This window comes from Pseudoliparis swirei, chromosome 2 (genome assembly GCF_029220125.1).
Source record: "Pseudoliparis swirei isolate HS2019 ecotype Mariana Trench chromosome 2, NWPU_hadal_v1, whole genome shotgun sequence".
NCBI classification, from domain to species: domain Eukaryota; kingdom Metazoa; phylum Chordata; class Actinopteri; order Perciformes; family Liparidae; genus Pseudoliparis; species Pseudoliparis swirei.
The window spans coordinates 14,619,778-14,635,879 of record NC_079389.1 but is presented as its reverse complement, the minus strand read 5'-3'; the positions used below and the strand labels follow the sequence as shown (position 1 = coordinate 14,635,879).

Here is a 16,102-nt window from a genome sequence, read left to right as displayed (position 1 = left end):
GTTAATCACTGCAGAACATGTGAAATAGTAAAATGATTACTTAACGAAAAACAAAAACAAAAAGTCCTGGTTATAAATATCCTATCAATGATCAACCTACTGAACATTTGTTGTGGATTGAGAGAAACATCAACATCAACAGGGTTTCTGAAACAAAGCTGGACAGAGCTGCTAGATCTCTCTGCAGACACAGGTGTTAACTACTAAAAGATTATTCTACACACAGGTACTGTTTGGGGCCTCTCTCTCTCTCTCTCTCTGTCTGTCTCTCTGTCTCTCTCTCTTTCTCTCTCTCTCTCTCTCTCTCTGGTGTGTGTATGAGCTTGTGAGAGGCTTAGAGAAAATGTACACATGTGTTGGTCTGTAATGTTGTCCCTCCATAGGTCAATGAACTCTGGTGTTAAACTGATCAAGCGTCTCCATTGACTGTGTTCTGGTGTTTTCATAAATGAACATGCTTTATAGTCCATGTATCTAAAAGCAAGGGGGCATCAAGAAGGCAATTCAATTGAATGGCCTGTCAGAAGCAGGAGGCAGGCAGTCAGCAATAAGACACCCCATAAAAATGTTCTAACGTCTTACATTTAAAGCCTGATTTTGGGCTCAATGTAATGCAGTATATATTTAACAATAATATTAATACTAATAGCTTTCTCTGTCCAGGCACCATAGTACACTCCATGAATCTGAATGTATTGACCAAATACGCCGATGCTTTCATTCAAGTGACTTCATTTCCCTGAGACTTGTGTTCTGTAAAAAAGTGTGAAAGCCTTGAAGAAAGTGAGAATAAAAGAGCAGGAATAAGAGTGGAAGGACAGCGTCGACCTATAGTGATTGGTGACGGAGGCGGGGGAGTGAGAAGGGAGAGAAGAGAAGTAGAGATTTACTGACAGGCCAGCAGACAGGCTATATCCACCGATACAAATGATAGAGAACGAGAGACAGCAGGAGCCGAGTGCAGTGTAAGCATCTGGTGCTGTCAGCAGCTTTAAATCATACTGGCACTCCACAACAACAACAAACACACAGCACTATTGTGCCACCCGATCTGGGGCGGATGTACTTCGACCTGCTTTCTGGCAGTGATTATGCAATGTCATATAGTGCCACTCCACGCTCGCAGCTACAGTATAAGGGTAGCTTTTTTTATGTAGCTTTTTGGTGTTGTCAACAATAATGAACAATTTATACTCTAGACTCTTTTTTTATTTTGTCATCACGTTTGTGCTCTCTTTGAAATTAGTAATCCACAGTGTATTCATATGAAGAATAACACTTGTATGCTCTATATGAGAGATTGAAAGATATCTAGCTGTTGGATTTGCCTTTAATTAGTTGTTTGTAATTTAATTCAAGAACAACTGGGTAGTTCGGGGAAGCTTTTGCTCAAGCTATTAGTAAGATATTGAACCCCAAGTTGCTTATCAAATGTAAGTTGCTTCTGAAAAAAAGCATATTATTAATGAATGAATTAGTTGCAAGTAATTTCTGGGAACTTCAGCGTAAACCATGTTGGGGACTAAACAAATGTTAGTTACTAAAACACTGCAAATACAATGTTGCCATTTGACATCATTGCTGCTTTAAACTTAAACTCCACTATTGTACATTGTCGAAGAAATTGTTGCACTTAATAGTCCACTCCATTTATCTGTAAGACTTTATTTCGAAAATAAATGATGAAGTTATAAAATATAATTCCTCAGAGATTAAACAACTCCAATACCAAACACAGTTGATAAAATACTTTTATTGTTGATTACATTTTGCAGAAACTTCTGAACATTTATTTGAGGAGAATTTGAAATAATCCAATTATAGTATTTGATAATGTTTACTCTCCAGCATGCACTTCACGACTGTGCATGCAGTGGGAATTTGAGAAAAAAACTATTTTGTGGTCTGTGGCATTATTTCTGCGAGCTGGACGTATGGATATAGTCAGTCATTGCCTTCTGAAGTACAAGCAGATACGAGTTTTAAGCATTTAAAGATAAATCTGTTGGAGCAGAGCGGTGATGACGGCGGTGGAACCAACCTAACATTCTTGAAACAACAGAGGCTTGGGTCGCGGAGAGTACAGGGCCAAGCCCAGTGATGCGAGGCAGGGTGTCTGTGTCTCTGTCTGGGACTTGTGTCCACTGAGCCTCCCAGCTCTGAATGGAGACTAGAATAGATGCTGGCTTTATTTTCATTGGACAGCCCTCCCAGTAGAAAATCACATCATGTGTGACTGGATGTCTAACCCAGGACAACCACATACATTCAAGAGTTTTTCTTTCCACACGTACTGTAGTCTCAACCCATCTTGGCACCGCTGTACATCACTGTAACTACCAAAGAAAGAAGAAATATTATGAACTATAAAATCCAGTAGAAGATGTAATGTTTATGAACAGAGTAGGCGTTCCAGTTTAGCATTTTGTATACTTTCGCAAACTCATATCATGTGGATTACTAATGGACAGAACAAAAGCATAATGCTCACACCGTTACACATTATTAGATGTTGCACATTATTGCATTGGATCATCAGGCAGACGCAGATTTTCTTTTCTAAACAGTCCAAAAAATATCAATAATAAAGACACCGGCCTTAGTGAGGTAATGTTATGCTTTACTTCATAACCCCTGTTTTATGTTCCAGGTAAATGTAACATGGAACACCCTCACAGTCAGAAATATACAGTCAACCTTACAGTGGTTTGTTTTTTTTGGAGCTGAATGAGGGTAATGCCTGAAGACATGTTATTTCCTCTTGTGCAGCAACAACCATAACGTGTTGTGGTATGTACTTAATGATTAAAGTATGATCTCACTGTTAAATAATAATATAGAGTAATGATACACATTGAAGCTTTACTTGACATCTTATTTGTGTGAATGTCTTGAAGTAAGAGCCTGAGTAAGAGCAGATAAATTGCCTTAAAGATAATAATGTCTGACAGATTTCTGTGTTAGGACTTTAAAGTAAAAAATCTAAATCATTATAAAATGGGGTTTATTAATTCATTACTGCATTGACAGGCAAGCAGCACAATAAATTAATCAAAGCAGGTAACCTTAGATCTGCATGCCTGACTAATGAGTGAAAGGAGAACTTGATAGCAGCTGGTGGAAATACTGTATTTAATAATGAAGGAGAGGATCTAAGAGGGTACAGACTCACGTTCAAGACCACATAAACAATGCTTGGAAAAACTACTTTGAACAACGGAGGACCATGTTGCTAGGAGTAAAGAGATGTGTTTGTAATATGTGCTTGAAATAGGTATTTATTCATGGTATGTACATTATGTCATGTTTTATCTTCAAAGGAAAAATCACAATTGAATAGAAGCATGTGTTACTGATCACATACACAAACATGACTTACGGTGTTTAAATCTCTCTATTTTATATAGTTGGTAGCCTTGTTTCAGGATTTAATGGCCGGTCAAGTGAAAATCAGTGATATAATTGACTAAACATGCATCTCAATGACTTGGTAACATTTTAACGTACCAAAGTTATAATAATTCTATCAATCAGACATGTTTTTTAAATCAAATGTCCATATGATAAAAGCTGTTGTATTTCCTTCGATAAGTTATGCTATCTTTCTTTTTTATAGCACCACCATCAGGTCAATCCATGTATCTGTTAAATACTAACAGATACATGGATTGAAAAGAAGATGCATCCTCTGTCAAAGTTTCATATAGCTCAGGAATGCAATCTCAAAAATGGAATAGAAAACTTTCACTTTATTTTGTTGTTGTCTTTTCACCACAGATACAACACATATATACATAAATGAAAAACAAGTACAAATATCAACAATACAAATAAAAAATGGGGTCTGGTTTGCTCTGTCCTCTCAATAGCATTATTAAACTTTACTTGTTGACAGTTGTTACTGTCTCTAAATGTGAAGTGCAGTGTGTGCTATTGATACTAGATGGGAAATACATCCAGCATCTGTGTACATCATGCAGGTTTTTAGCTCAAACAGCTTTGCCTTAAAGCTGCCAGATGACCTCACACCTCACATAAACTGTTGACATAGAACAATATTAATCAGTTCTCAATAATTACAATGTTCCATACCAGCATAATAGCACTGTTCTCCCATGGAGACGTCCGGCAGGATAATGGACTTCATCACAAAGCACCCATCATCTCAGCATGGCTCCAGGAACATGACGTCAGCCCGGTAGAAAACCTTTGAGACCAAGTGAAACAGATCATCTCAGAACGTGTCACCCTTAACAACAGCTAATGTAGAAATCAAATGATATCAATACTTTGTTTACAGTGTGCTGAGACAAAAGAAGATATTTGAAAAAGTGGTGTGATGAAAACAATGACATCTGCATCCCTTTCTCTTCATGGGCAGATCCCCTTCTGTGCATGAAAATCAAAAGACTGGAGAAGCAGATTCATTTGGATTCTCTTTCTGGTACACAACAATAAAACGACTGCATCTGTATCTTCAACCTAAGAGCTGCCATGGCAACAGTCCTGTGTAATGCACTGTGTGAAATACATTATAACAATGGGAATAATGTGCTTGATCAGGCGATCAAAAATGCTATGATGCTTTTGATATATGGAGGTGTTTTAGCATCTGCAGGTTTGGGTTTGTGAGTGGACACAATTTAGTATGAATCAGTCTACTGGCATTTAATTGTGTGGTTGATTTATCTCTGTAGTCTGGCCCCTAAAATACACTCACTGTTGACAAGAAGTGCCTACCTCAAATCGAGGATGCCCTTGGAAGGAAAGCCAAAACCCTCAGCTGGTGCCAAGCTCATTTTATCCCTGATGAAAAAAGGCATCCTGAATCTTTCAACCAGCACAGGACTGATAGAGGGTTTCTAGAGTTTCAAGCTTTGGGTAATAAGAGGAAGTTCTGGCTTCATTGTCCGATGGACATATAAACCCTCTTTCAACACTTTCCAATGATGCAGATAAACTGCGGCCAGCAGCTGGGACACTTTGGAGGCTGTGACTCGATGTCTTGACGTGGACGAGCGTTTCCTGTGCGTCAAGCTTTCTGTGAATGTGCTGACGGCTGGTCAGCCAAAAAGAGGATACTCTGAGTTTTCTCTGAGTGAAATCTTTGTGTTGCACAGATATGCCTGGTTTGTTATTGGTCACACTGCTGAGTGATCCATTTGGGGCACAGGGAGGTTATATTGATCCAAATCAATAGACCAGTGCCTGAGAGTGCAGGTTGAATGCCACTCAAAAACTAAACCAGTTAAACATTGGTTCTTCAGAGTGGTGCTAGAGGTAATTAGGAATTAAAAGGGCGTATCCGCTTGGGAGCAGGAATTTGTTTAGCACTTTTAATGAAGATACTTCTATCAGACCGTGAGGTACCTTCTTGTGTCTGAGTGATCCAAATGGAAAAAAGATAAATTCATGGGGAAATTATTGAATGTCAATTTCCAAATGTTATCCTGATGGTAGTAGACCTACAGAGCAAAGGTCATAATGTTCCAAAGAAATTTATGATTCATCTTCTGGGGACGATAAATGTACAATGTCTTGTATGTGCTGGCATCTGTTGCACTAGAATCATCTTTTTTACACATCTTTAAAACAAGCATGATGCCCTTTGTGAAATAAACATATTATATAGAAGAGGAGAACAGTTCTGGCTATAGAGTCTATAGAAAGCTTCTTACTGCTATTTCATTCCTCCGTTCATACAGTATCATATGCAGTTCTGGTAGTTGTCCACAAGGTAGCAATATATACAAATCAGCTGCAGAGTTAGAGGGAGATGCTAAAGTATTTAATTACTCCCGATGCTGTCCACCACTAAATTAAGATGCTGTGTTTTAGATAATGTGTTCTTCTTTCCCCTCCAAACAGCTCTTCACTCTGACATTTGCATAAATGAGAAAATGTTCTTCCAGATCTCTCCAGAGATTATCTTAATTTAGTCAAAACCTTCAGAAATTTCCCAAAAGAAACTACAATGTATTGTTTGCTTGCTCTCAAAACCAGCCAGCAATATTATATTTAGCCAATCAAAGAAAATCATATGTTTCAGATTGCAGTAATGAAGAAAACTGCCCCACTTGATTTCTAAATCCAATTATTGTTGTTTTTATATATTCAATATGGTCATAAATGTTTTATTTTCACTCTTTGTATTTTCTGATGCAGTTTTCAAGTGCACTAATTACATGTGTGTCACACTCAAATGATTCATATGAATTATTACTCTGGTCTCAAGCTCTGCATACATAATGTATTGAGCAAAAAATAATAAGTGTAGTGTTGAAGTGGCTCACCTCCTCATATGATACATAACAGCAGTGACGTCAAGTGATGGAGGGCTCTTAAAATCTCATTTATTAAATCTTATATTTAACAAGAAAGCGTCTCATGTTAAAGGAATATATAGAGGAACAATTATATAAATAACATAAATACATGTGCTCTGTAACTCCCACCCCTTTGAATCAAAGTGAAGAAGTACCAAACGTTTGAGCATGTATGTATTGTTTTGTTTGGCGATAGCATTACATATATAGGTCTATGTCTCTTTTTCTATTTGTGATTATATGAGGTTTAAAATTCTAACATATACGTAATCATCATGTTTTTAATTGTGAAGTTGTTCTTGGAAATAAACCCACTAACTCTTATCCCAGCAACAATTCAAATCTTTGTATAAGATACGAGATCATCGCCAACATGTGAAGTGGACAGACGGGTGATGCTGCAGGACCAACTGGACAGTGTCATTGTAAAAGAGTGCAAGTTGTCTATTGATCCACATGGTGATGCTACCAGTCTTTGTCAAGAGAAAACTGTTTATTGAAATAAATACACATTCATAAATATTTTAATAATGACAAATGACAATGTATAGAAATGCAAATAAATGGATTGATTATAGTAAATCAAAAGTGTGTATTTATTAAAAAAACGTAGGCTCCAAGTGCATTACTACATCTAACTGTTTAATTAGTTTAATTAATGCAAATGTACTTGTTGTTTGTTGTTTTAATCAAAACACACTGCCTAGCAAATAATGTTCGTTTGTAGTGTGTTAGCGCTCTGTTTAATGATGGATGTTTTGCATTGTCTTCTTGGGTATTTAATCTGTAAACAAGGTTGATATTATTATGAAGGCCAAAAACGAACTGCTCTACCCTTTTTAACCTCCTTATCCTCCATCTCACTTTGCAAGGTGTGTTTCTTCTGTGTGGGGATTTTATTTAATGCAAACAAATTAATAGCCAACATGTATACCATACCTACACATGTATCAGATGAAATGATGGTGGTCTTGAAGCTAGATTGATGAAATCACATTGCAAGTGATATATTAACACACAGTATGTGATTGTCTAACTAGAAGGATATATGTCATGTAATTTTAATTGGTTGCCTGCAGTTCCCCAAACCACACACACACCTGAGACAGTCTTTGACTTAATCACGATTTTTTCAGTTGCAAATTATTGCACATGGGTGACTGGACCAGATATTGCAAGAATTCACAACATCTTGGCTCTCCTTGAGCCTTTGCAATCATCATACATTTAAATAGACACCAGAGAAGGCTAAATACAAGAGTTTCGGTAATTTCCCACTAATTTCCATGAATTAAAAAAACATGTAGACCTACATAATTTTCCAAAATGGTTGTCCCTCATATAAAAGAGGAAGCAAATTAAGAAATAATAAATACTTTTATAAACAACTCCCTAGTCTTCCGACGAAGTATTTCCATCACTGTGTCATTTATTGTGAAATTTCACAGGAAGTTTTATTTTGTAGTTCTTCTACTTAATTGGCCTTTCCTGAAACGTGACCACATTTAGACATTAAAGTCGCACCGCGCTAGATCTTCCTCGTCTTATCAGGACAGTATTTTGAAGCTCACGACATTTGAAGTATGTCAAACAAAGCGGAGGTTAATCTAACTGGAGTCAAACAAAGCAAAGGCGTGTGGCTTGTTAAGGTTTGTTCACCTTCACATTCAACCAACGACGGTCAACGTTAAACAGTGTCACGTCACCCACGTCGAAAACAATTTGATGGAAATTCATCGTCAAAGCTGATATTAAGTAACATGTTATTATTGCGTGTGTGAACATATTTAACCGGGAAACTTAACGTTAATGATACAAGTGACCTCCTTAAATTGCCATTTATCTCTCATCAGGTTCCCAAGTATTTATCTGTGCAATGGGACAAGGCCACAGAAAAGCGAGAAGTTGGAAAGATTACCATCGGAAAGTATGTTGAAAAGACGTGTATTACATGTTGCTTAAATCATGTACCCATGTTTATCAGTTTCAGTGATGGTTATTGTTTTTTCTGTCTTCCCATTCACCTGACAGGAAACAAGGCAAAACAGACGTGAGACAGCTTCATACTACACTGCACAGACAGCCAAGTGCTTTTCTAAATCTTTTTTTCACCCATTCATACTGCATTTATTGTGAATTTTCTATCATCAAAGTTATTCACACATTATTTGTCATATTACCCCCCCCCCCACACACACACATATACACACTGCCCATCTTCCTCACTGTGAGAAATATAGTTGGATCATATCAAAGTAGACTATATCTAAAGAATCAAAGTGTTGATTGTTTTATGAGTAGTCAGCAGAGCCCTGACTCAGTGGTATTTCCTCAGGTATGTTTCACTCTGAATGAGGATCTGACTACCCTGGGCTATGTGGGGGACAAGGATGCATCGCTGAAGGTCCCGAGAGTCCACCCCTTCACTATGCACACAGCGGGAGGACAGACCTTGGCCATCTTCAGTCAGAGCGACACAGGTCAGTCTTTAATTCAGGTCTTTCAGCCCTAGTCTCTGTGCCGGATAATGGCATCTGAGCACATGTTTAATGGGGGCTGGAGGGTTCAAACTGAAATAGATTTGACGGTGTATGATTCCTGTGTAGGTCCACAGGGCAGTGTGGTTTGTGAGTTGAACGAAAGTCAATATCCTACACGGATATCATCTAAGAAGTTGAGCAAAAATATGTATTCACACAAATGTCTGAAATTAGGTTTTAAGGTTTGCTTGAAAAACAAAAGAATGTGGATGTTGCCATTTACCAGAAAAGGGGGGGAAAAATATAAAACTTTGAATGTATTTTAGACTCAAGGCAGAGGTTAATTTACCAAAATGAGTTGTTGATAAAGCTGAAATCGGTAAAAAGCGATCCTAGACCTTTTTGGTTGACAACTAATCGAAAGAACCAAAGGGCCTGAAGTCAGGATCGTGGCACCTTACATTACAGACGTATCTGTCTTGAGTTCTTCTCGTCTCTTAGGTTCTCTTGCTTTTAAAGAAAGCTTGTTGATGGATTCAACATTGATTGGGCTGTAAAATTCATGAGAATACTCCAAGGTGCTTAAGATAAATGGAAGACATGTGCTGCCAGGCATGATGCGTCATACATACATGAACCAGAGGGATTGGTAGACCTGGAGCTTAAAAATAGCTGCATCTGTATGGTTTGGTGTCTCTGAGCATGTGACCTGGTAAATTACAGAAGATTAAGGTGTTATTTTGTATTACTTATATTCGATTAAATCATTTGTCAGACTAATGATAGTAAATAATGATACATAAAATGATTCTATGAAGCAACCATTTAAAAGGGAAATTACAGAAAACATGTTTTAATTTCTTCTGAAAAGGAATTACAATTTTTTTTTAATTGCCTTTGGAAAGGAATGAAATCCCATAATGCAGTGATCACTTTAATTTAGAGAGACTGTAAATAACTAGCTGGGTGCAGGCTGTTCAAATTAGAAAAATGTCAAAAGCAATTCTGTACCCAGCAGGGTGCCAGTGCTCTGTAACAACGAAATGACTGCCTCTCATTGTATTTTAAGTTTGCTTCTTGACATATTTTGAGCATAAGCCAATCGTGACCAAAGTAATGTGATGTTTAATGCTTAAATATTGACTGGATGGCAAGTTGCCAAAGCTCTATCCATGATGGGAAGTGTGAACCAAATGGATCATTGAATAATTCTCAAGTAAAGTTTAGAGTGCCAGGCTTTAAACCTTTAGGTGAATCATAGGCTAGTGTTGATGAGGAGGGAAGGTTTTGCAGGGAACCCAGAGTAGTTCGGGGGAGGGGGGGGGGGGGGAATGAAAAAATTGACAGACAATATTAGTGCAGAACAATCATGGTTCAATAGGCAAATCAATTAGGTTTACAGTTCATGATCTATGGCTGTGCTCCAACTGAAAGAATAAATTGATTTTGTTCTGATTTATGATGATGGCGATGACGGTAGATGTTTCATTTTGCTCAGGATATTGAGCGGCTTTCTTTCCCCGAGTGTTTTGTAAATAGTAACAATGTGTGTGTGCTGTGTTTGGCTGGACGTGGCCGCCGGCGGTGCTGAACCGTGATGGCTATGTGTGGCCGTAGATTCGAGGCCCTTACCCAGTTCCATCATGTGTTCAAAGCCAATTTCCATATCTGCAGCTAATGTTGATTTGAAGGTGTATGTGTTGCTTTAAGTGGCCAATTCCATCTGTGATTAACGTGGGTGGTTCAGATCTTCAGTGCATCTGTTGTCCTTTTTTTTTTAAATTGTATTTTTCAATATTGTGTTTTGGGTCTACTGTGACAATATCAGGTGCCGGTTGTCAAAGAGGATCAATAAGCCAGCCCACTGTGCAAATAGGTTTTCGTTCATTAGTGAATTCAATCATACTTCTACACAGAAAAGAGTAAAGACTCATACAATTAAATCCCCGTAAAGTTTTCGAGGTGCCAGTACAAGAAGCAAAGGGAGTTTAACATGAATGATCTCATTGATTTAATTTGTGAGTAACAGCCAAGACAAACAGGAAAACATCAAGATAATGTTCACATTAAGCAGCTGAGCAGACGGTAAAACAAGATGAAGGCGGACCTTGGAGAACATTGATTAGATTATTTATGTTTGCAGCTGCGGACACTGAAAAATAAATATCGCAACACACTTGGGAGGAGAAGAAAAACACTGGAGCTCTTTAGATTTGGTATATCACGTTTAGTCCAATCATAATATAGACAAGCTAAGTCTGAACTGATTATGCTGTGGATGTAGTGAAAATGAAAAATATGGAAAGGAAAATATATAAAAGGGCACCTTCTGTATAAATAATTCATGCCATGGAAACTAATCAGTTCCTGTAAAATGTGTGCGAGTCCACACTTGACAACTGTATCCTTCAGCTTTTGGAGTCGGATAATAGTATGCAGTCTTTTTAAATGTTTATATTTAACTCTATTTACTAATGGCACTTCAGGTGAGTACAAATAACAGTGAAGTCCTGCACTTTATTTATATTGTGAACATAATAGATTTTCGGTCATCTTCAGTGAAAAGCTTATTGCTATCCTTGTTTTTTGTACATTTTATTACTAAGTCAACATGATAATGGCACTCTTTTAGTATTTTATCACCCAAATCATTGTTGATGCTAGTTTGAATCCAGTCCGGGGTCTCATTCCCTCTTTCCGTCGTCATGTTTCTGATGCATATCGATTGTTTGTTGTCAGTTAGGGCTAAATGTCAACCTTCATTGATATAAATGGAGTGGACAAATTTATATAAAATCAGTCAGTATTACTCGATGCAGGACAACAGCGTCACAAACTCCAGCCAGTTCAGTTTCTGCAGCAAGTTCAGTTTCAACAAAAACTGTATTACTTTAAATCAGGTAGGATTTATTGCAGGGCTGGTGTATTGGACTGCATTATTCAATGAACTGCCCAGATGAAAAAGAACCAGAATTTCAGCATGTTAGTGTCGTAACAAAAGATGTTTTCTCATCCGCTACATCTCTAGTCTTTGTCAGAAAACTGACCCTCAGAACTTTAATGGAAATTGAAATAAAGCTTTCTTTGTATCAGGGTGCATCTATCAGCCACAAGGTGTATTATTTACCACACTCGTGCACTTTAGATTCACACACACTTCCTTGTGCATTAATACCGCCTACATGTGATAATGGATTTTTCTTTTTTAGCAGCACTAGTAGAATTACGAAAGCTTCAGGTTTTTATGGAGGATTATCAATATAATATTCCTGTGTTTGAGAATGTGTAAACATGGCATTCAGGGGGTGTAACTCTTGTTTTTATTTCTCTTAAATGTGTCGCTGGCTTGACTATGAACATCCACTGGAAACAAGAAGAAGGATAATGTTCTCTGAGATGTGGTGCTGTGTAGTCTCTATTTACCTGATCGACACTAGACGACTCGTCCACAAGAAGGTGTGCTGTATGACACGCTCTCCCACTTACTTTCCCACGAACGCCACACACATGCACGCAGACGTGGGCACTTTCCAGCCTCACTGTAATGTACTTTTGCCTCACACCTACTCAAAGTTGACTGATTCTTGACACCTCGGACAGAGCGAGGCTTCAGAAAAAAAAATTGAGAAATCTAGTAAAATATATTAGCAACTATCAGCTTCCATTTTATGTGGAAGAGGCATGGGATGATAACGAAAAAAACATTTCATGTGACATTAATCCTGGCCAAAAGAGGATATTATTCAGATTTTTATTATAGGATATGCCTAAATTTAACTTTTATTTATTTATTTATTTTTGAAAAAAGCAATCTGAAATACGGTCAACATAATGCAAACAGTATTTTTAAAACGATGCTCTATTTATTACTTCTCTATCATAATGAATATCTAAATGATGGCTGTAAAGATACTTCAGAACGATTATTCTGATAATGTAAATTCACCGTGATCAATTTATTGTGAGTGTTTTCTTTTTTCATTACGATCTGCAATTCAAACCGATATTGTCCCATTCTTAGTGTCAGTCTCACCAGATGTACTTCAACGCACACATCCCATAAAATATGATGGCACCAGTATTGTATTTAGGGATATCAACGATACATCATTAATCCATTAACCTCAGAATATCTTTGACTGGGAACGCATGCTGATTTGTAGGTTGATTTAATGCTAACCAAGTGTTCGGCCGATGACGCATTAAGTCATTTAAAGTGTTTGACTAAACAAGTGCCGGCATTTGTTCCAATACCAAACTCCCTGAAATGGGCTCGTTTAGCCCTGCCTGTGTCCCCTTGTTGGAAAAGATGTAATCTAGCCAGCTATGTAGTTTCTAATCCCTATAATATAAACATTTCAGACTGTATTGTCCATTCCTCCACCTCTGTCATTCAAGTATTCAATGAGCCAACAATAGTGAGAGGTTGCCAATGATTGATAGATGCACAAATGGTGGTTGACATGGATTTTTTACTGTACAGCTGCTAGCTAAATGTTCCTCCATTATTTCCTCCCCTCGTTGTTCCGCTTTGTTCTGGCAAGGACCAGGTATTGATTAAGAGGTTGCTAAGCAACAGGCTTAGTTGCCACAGAAGCGCGCATGGAGAATAGAAAGCCAGATGTAATGTACTGCTCTGTTACAGCATGGCTTTCTTTCAGCTGCCTCTGCGAAGCTTCTCAACATAACGTTGCAATCCTTGAGTCCTTTAGAATTTTCTCAGGACTGCAGAACAGAGAGTATGCATTTGAATAAACTCTTGTGTACAAGCCTAAAGAGGGCCGAACAGGAAACCTGACAGGCGAAAAATACTTCCAGAACCAGGGGCTTCTCACTTTACATTTCTGTCACTAAACTTAAATGCAGTATGTGTTTATAATATAAGTCACACCGCTTGAAAAAGTCAACGTTTACCACTAGTACCACTGACAAAGACTCAGCTGTTCGTTACTCCAACCCTGAAATGGACCTTCACAAGAACCACAGCAGACCTTTACAACCGCTGAAGTCGAGATGTAGTCCAGAATCAGTCAAGAATATAAAAAGTGGAAATGCAATGATGTTTGCGTAGTTTGTTAGAAAATGATAAATATTAATTGTCCTGTTGCGTTGTTTATTTGAATTCCCTGTTGCGTAGGAGCATCACGCTCAAAACCGTTTGGCACTGTGCACTGTTCCACTGCTGGATCCTGTGCCGACAGTTGTAGGTGTTCTTATTGAATATGTCTGGCTTAGCTTTGTGGTTTAATTCCAAAAGAGTGACTCATGAATCGCTTGTGGTTTAAAGAGGAATATCTCTTGACTGGATACCTCTTGTAGTCAGATGATGCTAACACATGCTTTCAGGACTATATTTGACTTAATTCACAGGGATTCAGCAGACCCACAATATGAGTGGTGGGCATTCATCAGCGTTCAGCCGCTCCTCTCGCTGCACATTGTGCAGTAATTGCTGTGTGGTTGGGCTGTTTCCACGGCTGACATCCCGGAGAAGTCTTGGTGTTGAGTTGGAGTTAAGGCGGTGTGCTGCCAACTTCATCCAATGAGAGACTTTTAAAGTTCCTGCTGTGTGAGAGCTCGAGCCTCTTGGGCATTCTCTCCGTCAGAGCAGTTTGAAGCCGTCGACTCGCTCCTGTTGCACTGCTCTCTCTCTCTCTCTCTCTCTCTCTCACTCACTCACTCGCACCACCAGAAATTGCAGGCCAAAAATTCCATTCTCAAAATACGAGTATCGTAGATTGTGTTTGAAACTCATATCTATCTTTGAAGATTTCTAACAATTTGTGCAATTTTTTTAATGACAAATATTGATGAGAACAAATTAATGAGTCAATCTTGAAGGCTCTATATATACAATATTCAGAGCATTACTATAGCAGCAAACAGCTAATTACTTTGTAAAGTTCTAGTCATCTACCTGAGCAGAGAATGAAGGGGCTCTTCCTGTTAGCTGCTGGCTCAGTGGAGGTAATTTATATTGTCTTAATATTCAATTTATCATCTTTTTAGAATTACACCTCTACTATCCATTAACGGCACTGTCTTTTACAAACTAGACCTTTTATAAACTCCAGTATTGAATTTTAGTGTAAAGCATCTTGGTGTATGACATGCGTTTACACCACAAATGTCACCTGTCTCTTTGATCACTGAAATATAGGAAATATGTTTTTGTTTTTTTTCAATACCCAGAGAAAATAAGTATTTAAATTGGGCAGTTTGTTTTGTTGCTGTGCTCTCATTACGGAAATAATGTGCTATATTTGACCAGAAACCAATGGTCTACATGTGGGGATTCACATTTATTGTTTGCACCCCACAGGTTCCAAAAAAAAAAGCAGATCTCACATTTGCTTTGCCTCGTACTCTCAAAGACACAGGGGGCTGAACTCGTGTGACTCAAGGCCTGCTTTTCTTCTCAGAGATGCATGTTCGTTGTTGCCCAAGGTGAAAATAGAGAGTGAGCCAGCTATTGTTTTTGCAAGAGAAATGTCATCTTCGTTCTCGTTTCTGGTTTGCCTCTTGAAATGAAGGTCTGTCCATAGTTACCCTGCTGTGCTCCCACACAAGAGACGCATGAAACACAGAATAATGATAGAGGGCTAAAGTGTGAAGCTTTGTCACCAGTCTATGCAGTGTGAGCTCCTGTCAGTAGGTTGGTGAAAGAAGAAGAGTACATTGTAAGAAGATACGGGGGAAGAAACCATAAAAGGTCTTGATACAGATCTAGTTTTGTCATCGCAGCTGGTCTAGATTAAGAATATTCCGGTTTATAATCAACGAGGGTCTGTTTCACCACTCGTCAGATGCTGTGATTTTAAATTTTCTTCTCTCACTCTCATGGGAGAGAGTTGAACAGCTTGTTCTGTTATTTTCCTCCCATCACTGCTCCATTTAAAATGAGGAGTCCAATTTGCTCTAACTGCTGCCGAGACTTGCACCTGCAGGTTTTTAGAGGCAGATCACCGAGTGCCTTTGTAGGGAGTCATGCACACTGACACGTCAACATAATTATACTATTGTGCGACCAGGGCATGAGCAGGCTGCATTAAATGCATAATGCTGCATAATATTAGCCATAGAGTGTTGTCCACATCTGATATGATGGCATCTGGTATGATGGCAGTTCCTCCACACAGGTCACGCAGTACATGTGTTTGTATTACTTCTGTGTGGGCAAAAAAAATCCTTTTTTTGTTGTGTGGGAGGATTTAATCAACAGTAACACGACTTGCTTCACTCGGCCTTAAAAATATAAAAGCTGCTTCACCCACCGTTGGCCTGTCCGTCAGTGCA

The 16,102-nt window shown here is 38.3% G+C and overlaps 1 protein-coding gene across 1 annotated transcript in view; it reads left to right on the top strand.

Moving 5' to 3' along the window:
* Positions 1-7,907: 7,907 nt before the first annotated feature.
* Positions 7,908-16,102, top strand: part of LOC130205217 (general transcription factor IIF subunit 2-like) — a 29,109-nt gene continuing 20,914 nt past the window's right edge. The window contains exons 1-4 of the mRNA XM_056432440.1: positions 7,908-7,975; positions 8,180-8,253; positions 8,358-8,376; positions 8,662-8,806. Coding sequence (XP_056288415.1) covers positions 7,910-7,975; positions 8,180-8,253; positions 8,358-8,376; positions 8,662-8,806 — 304 coding nt within the window. The 5' untranslated portion in view covers positions 7,908-7,909. The remainder of the gene's footprint in view (positions 7,976-8,179; positions 8,254-8,357; positions 8,377-8,661; positions 8,807-16,102) is intronic.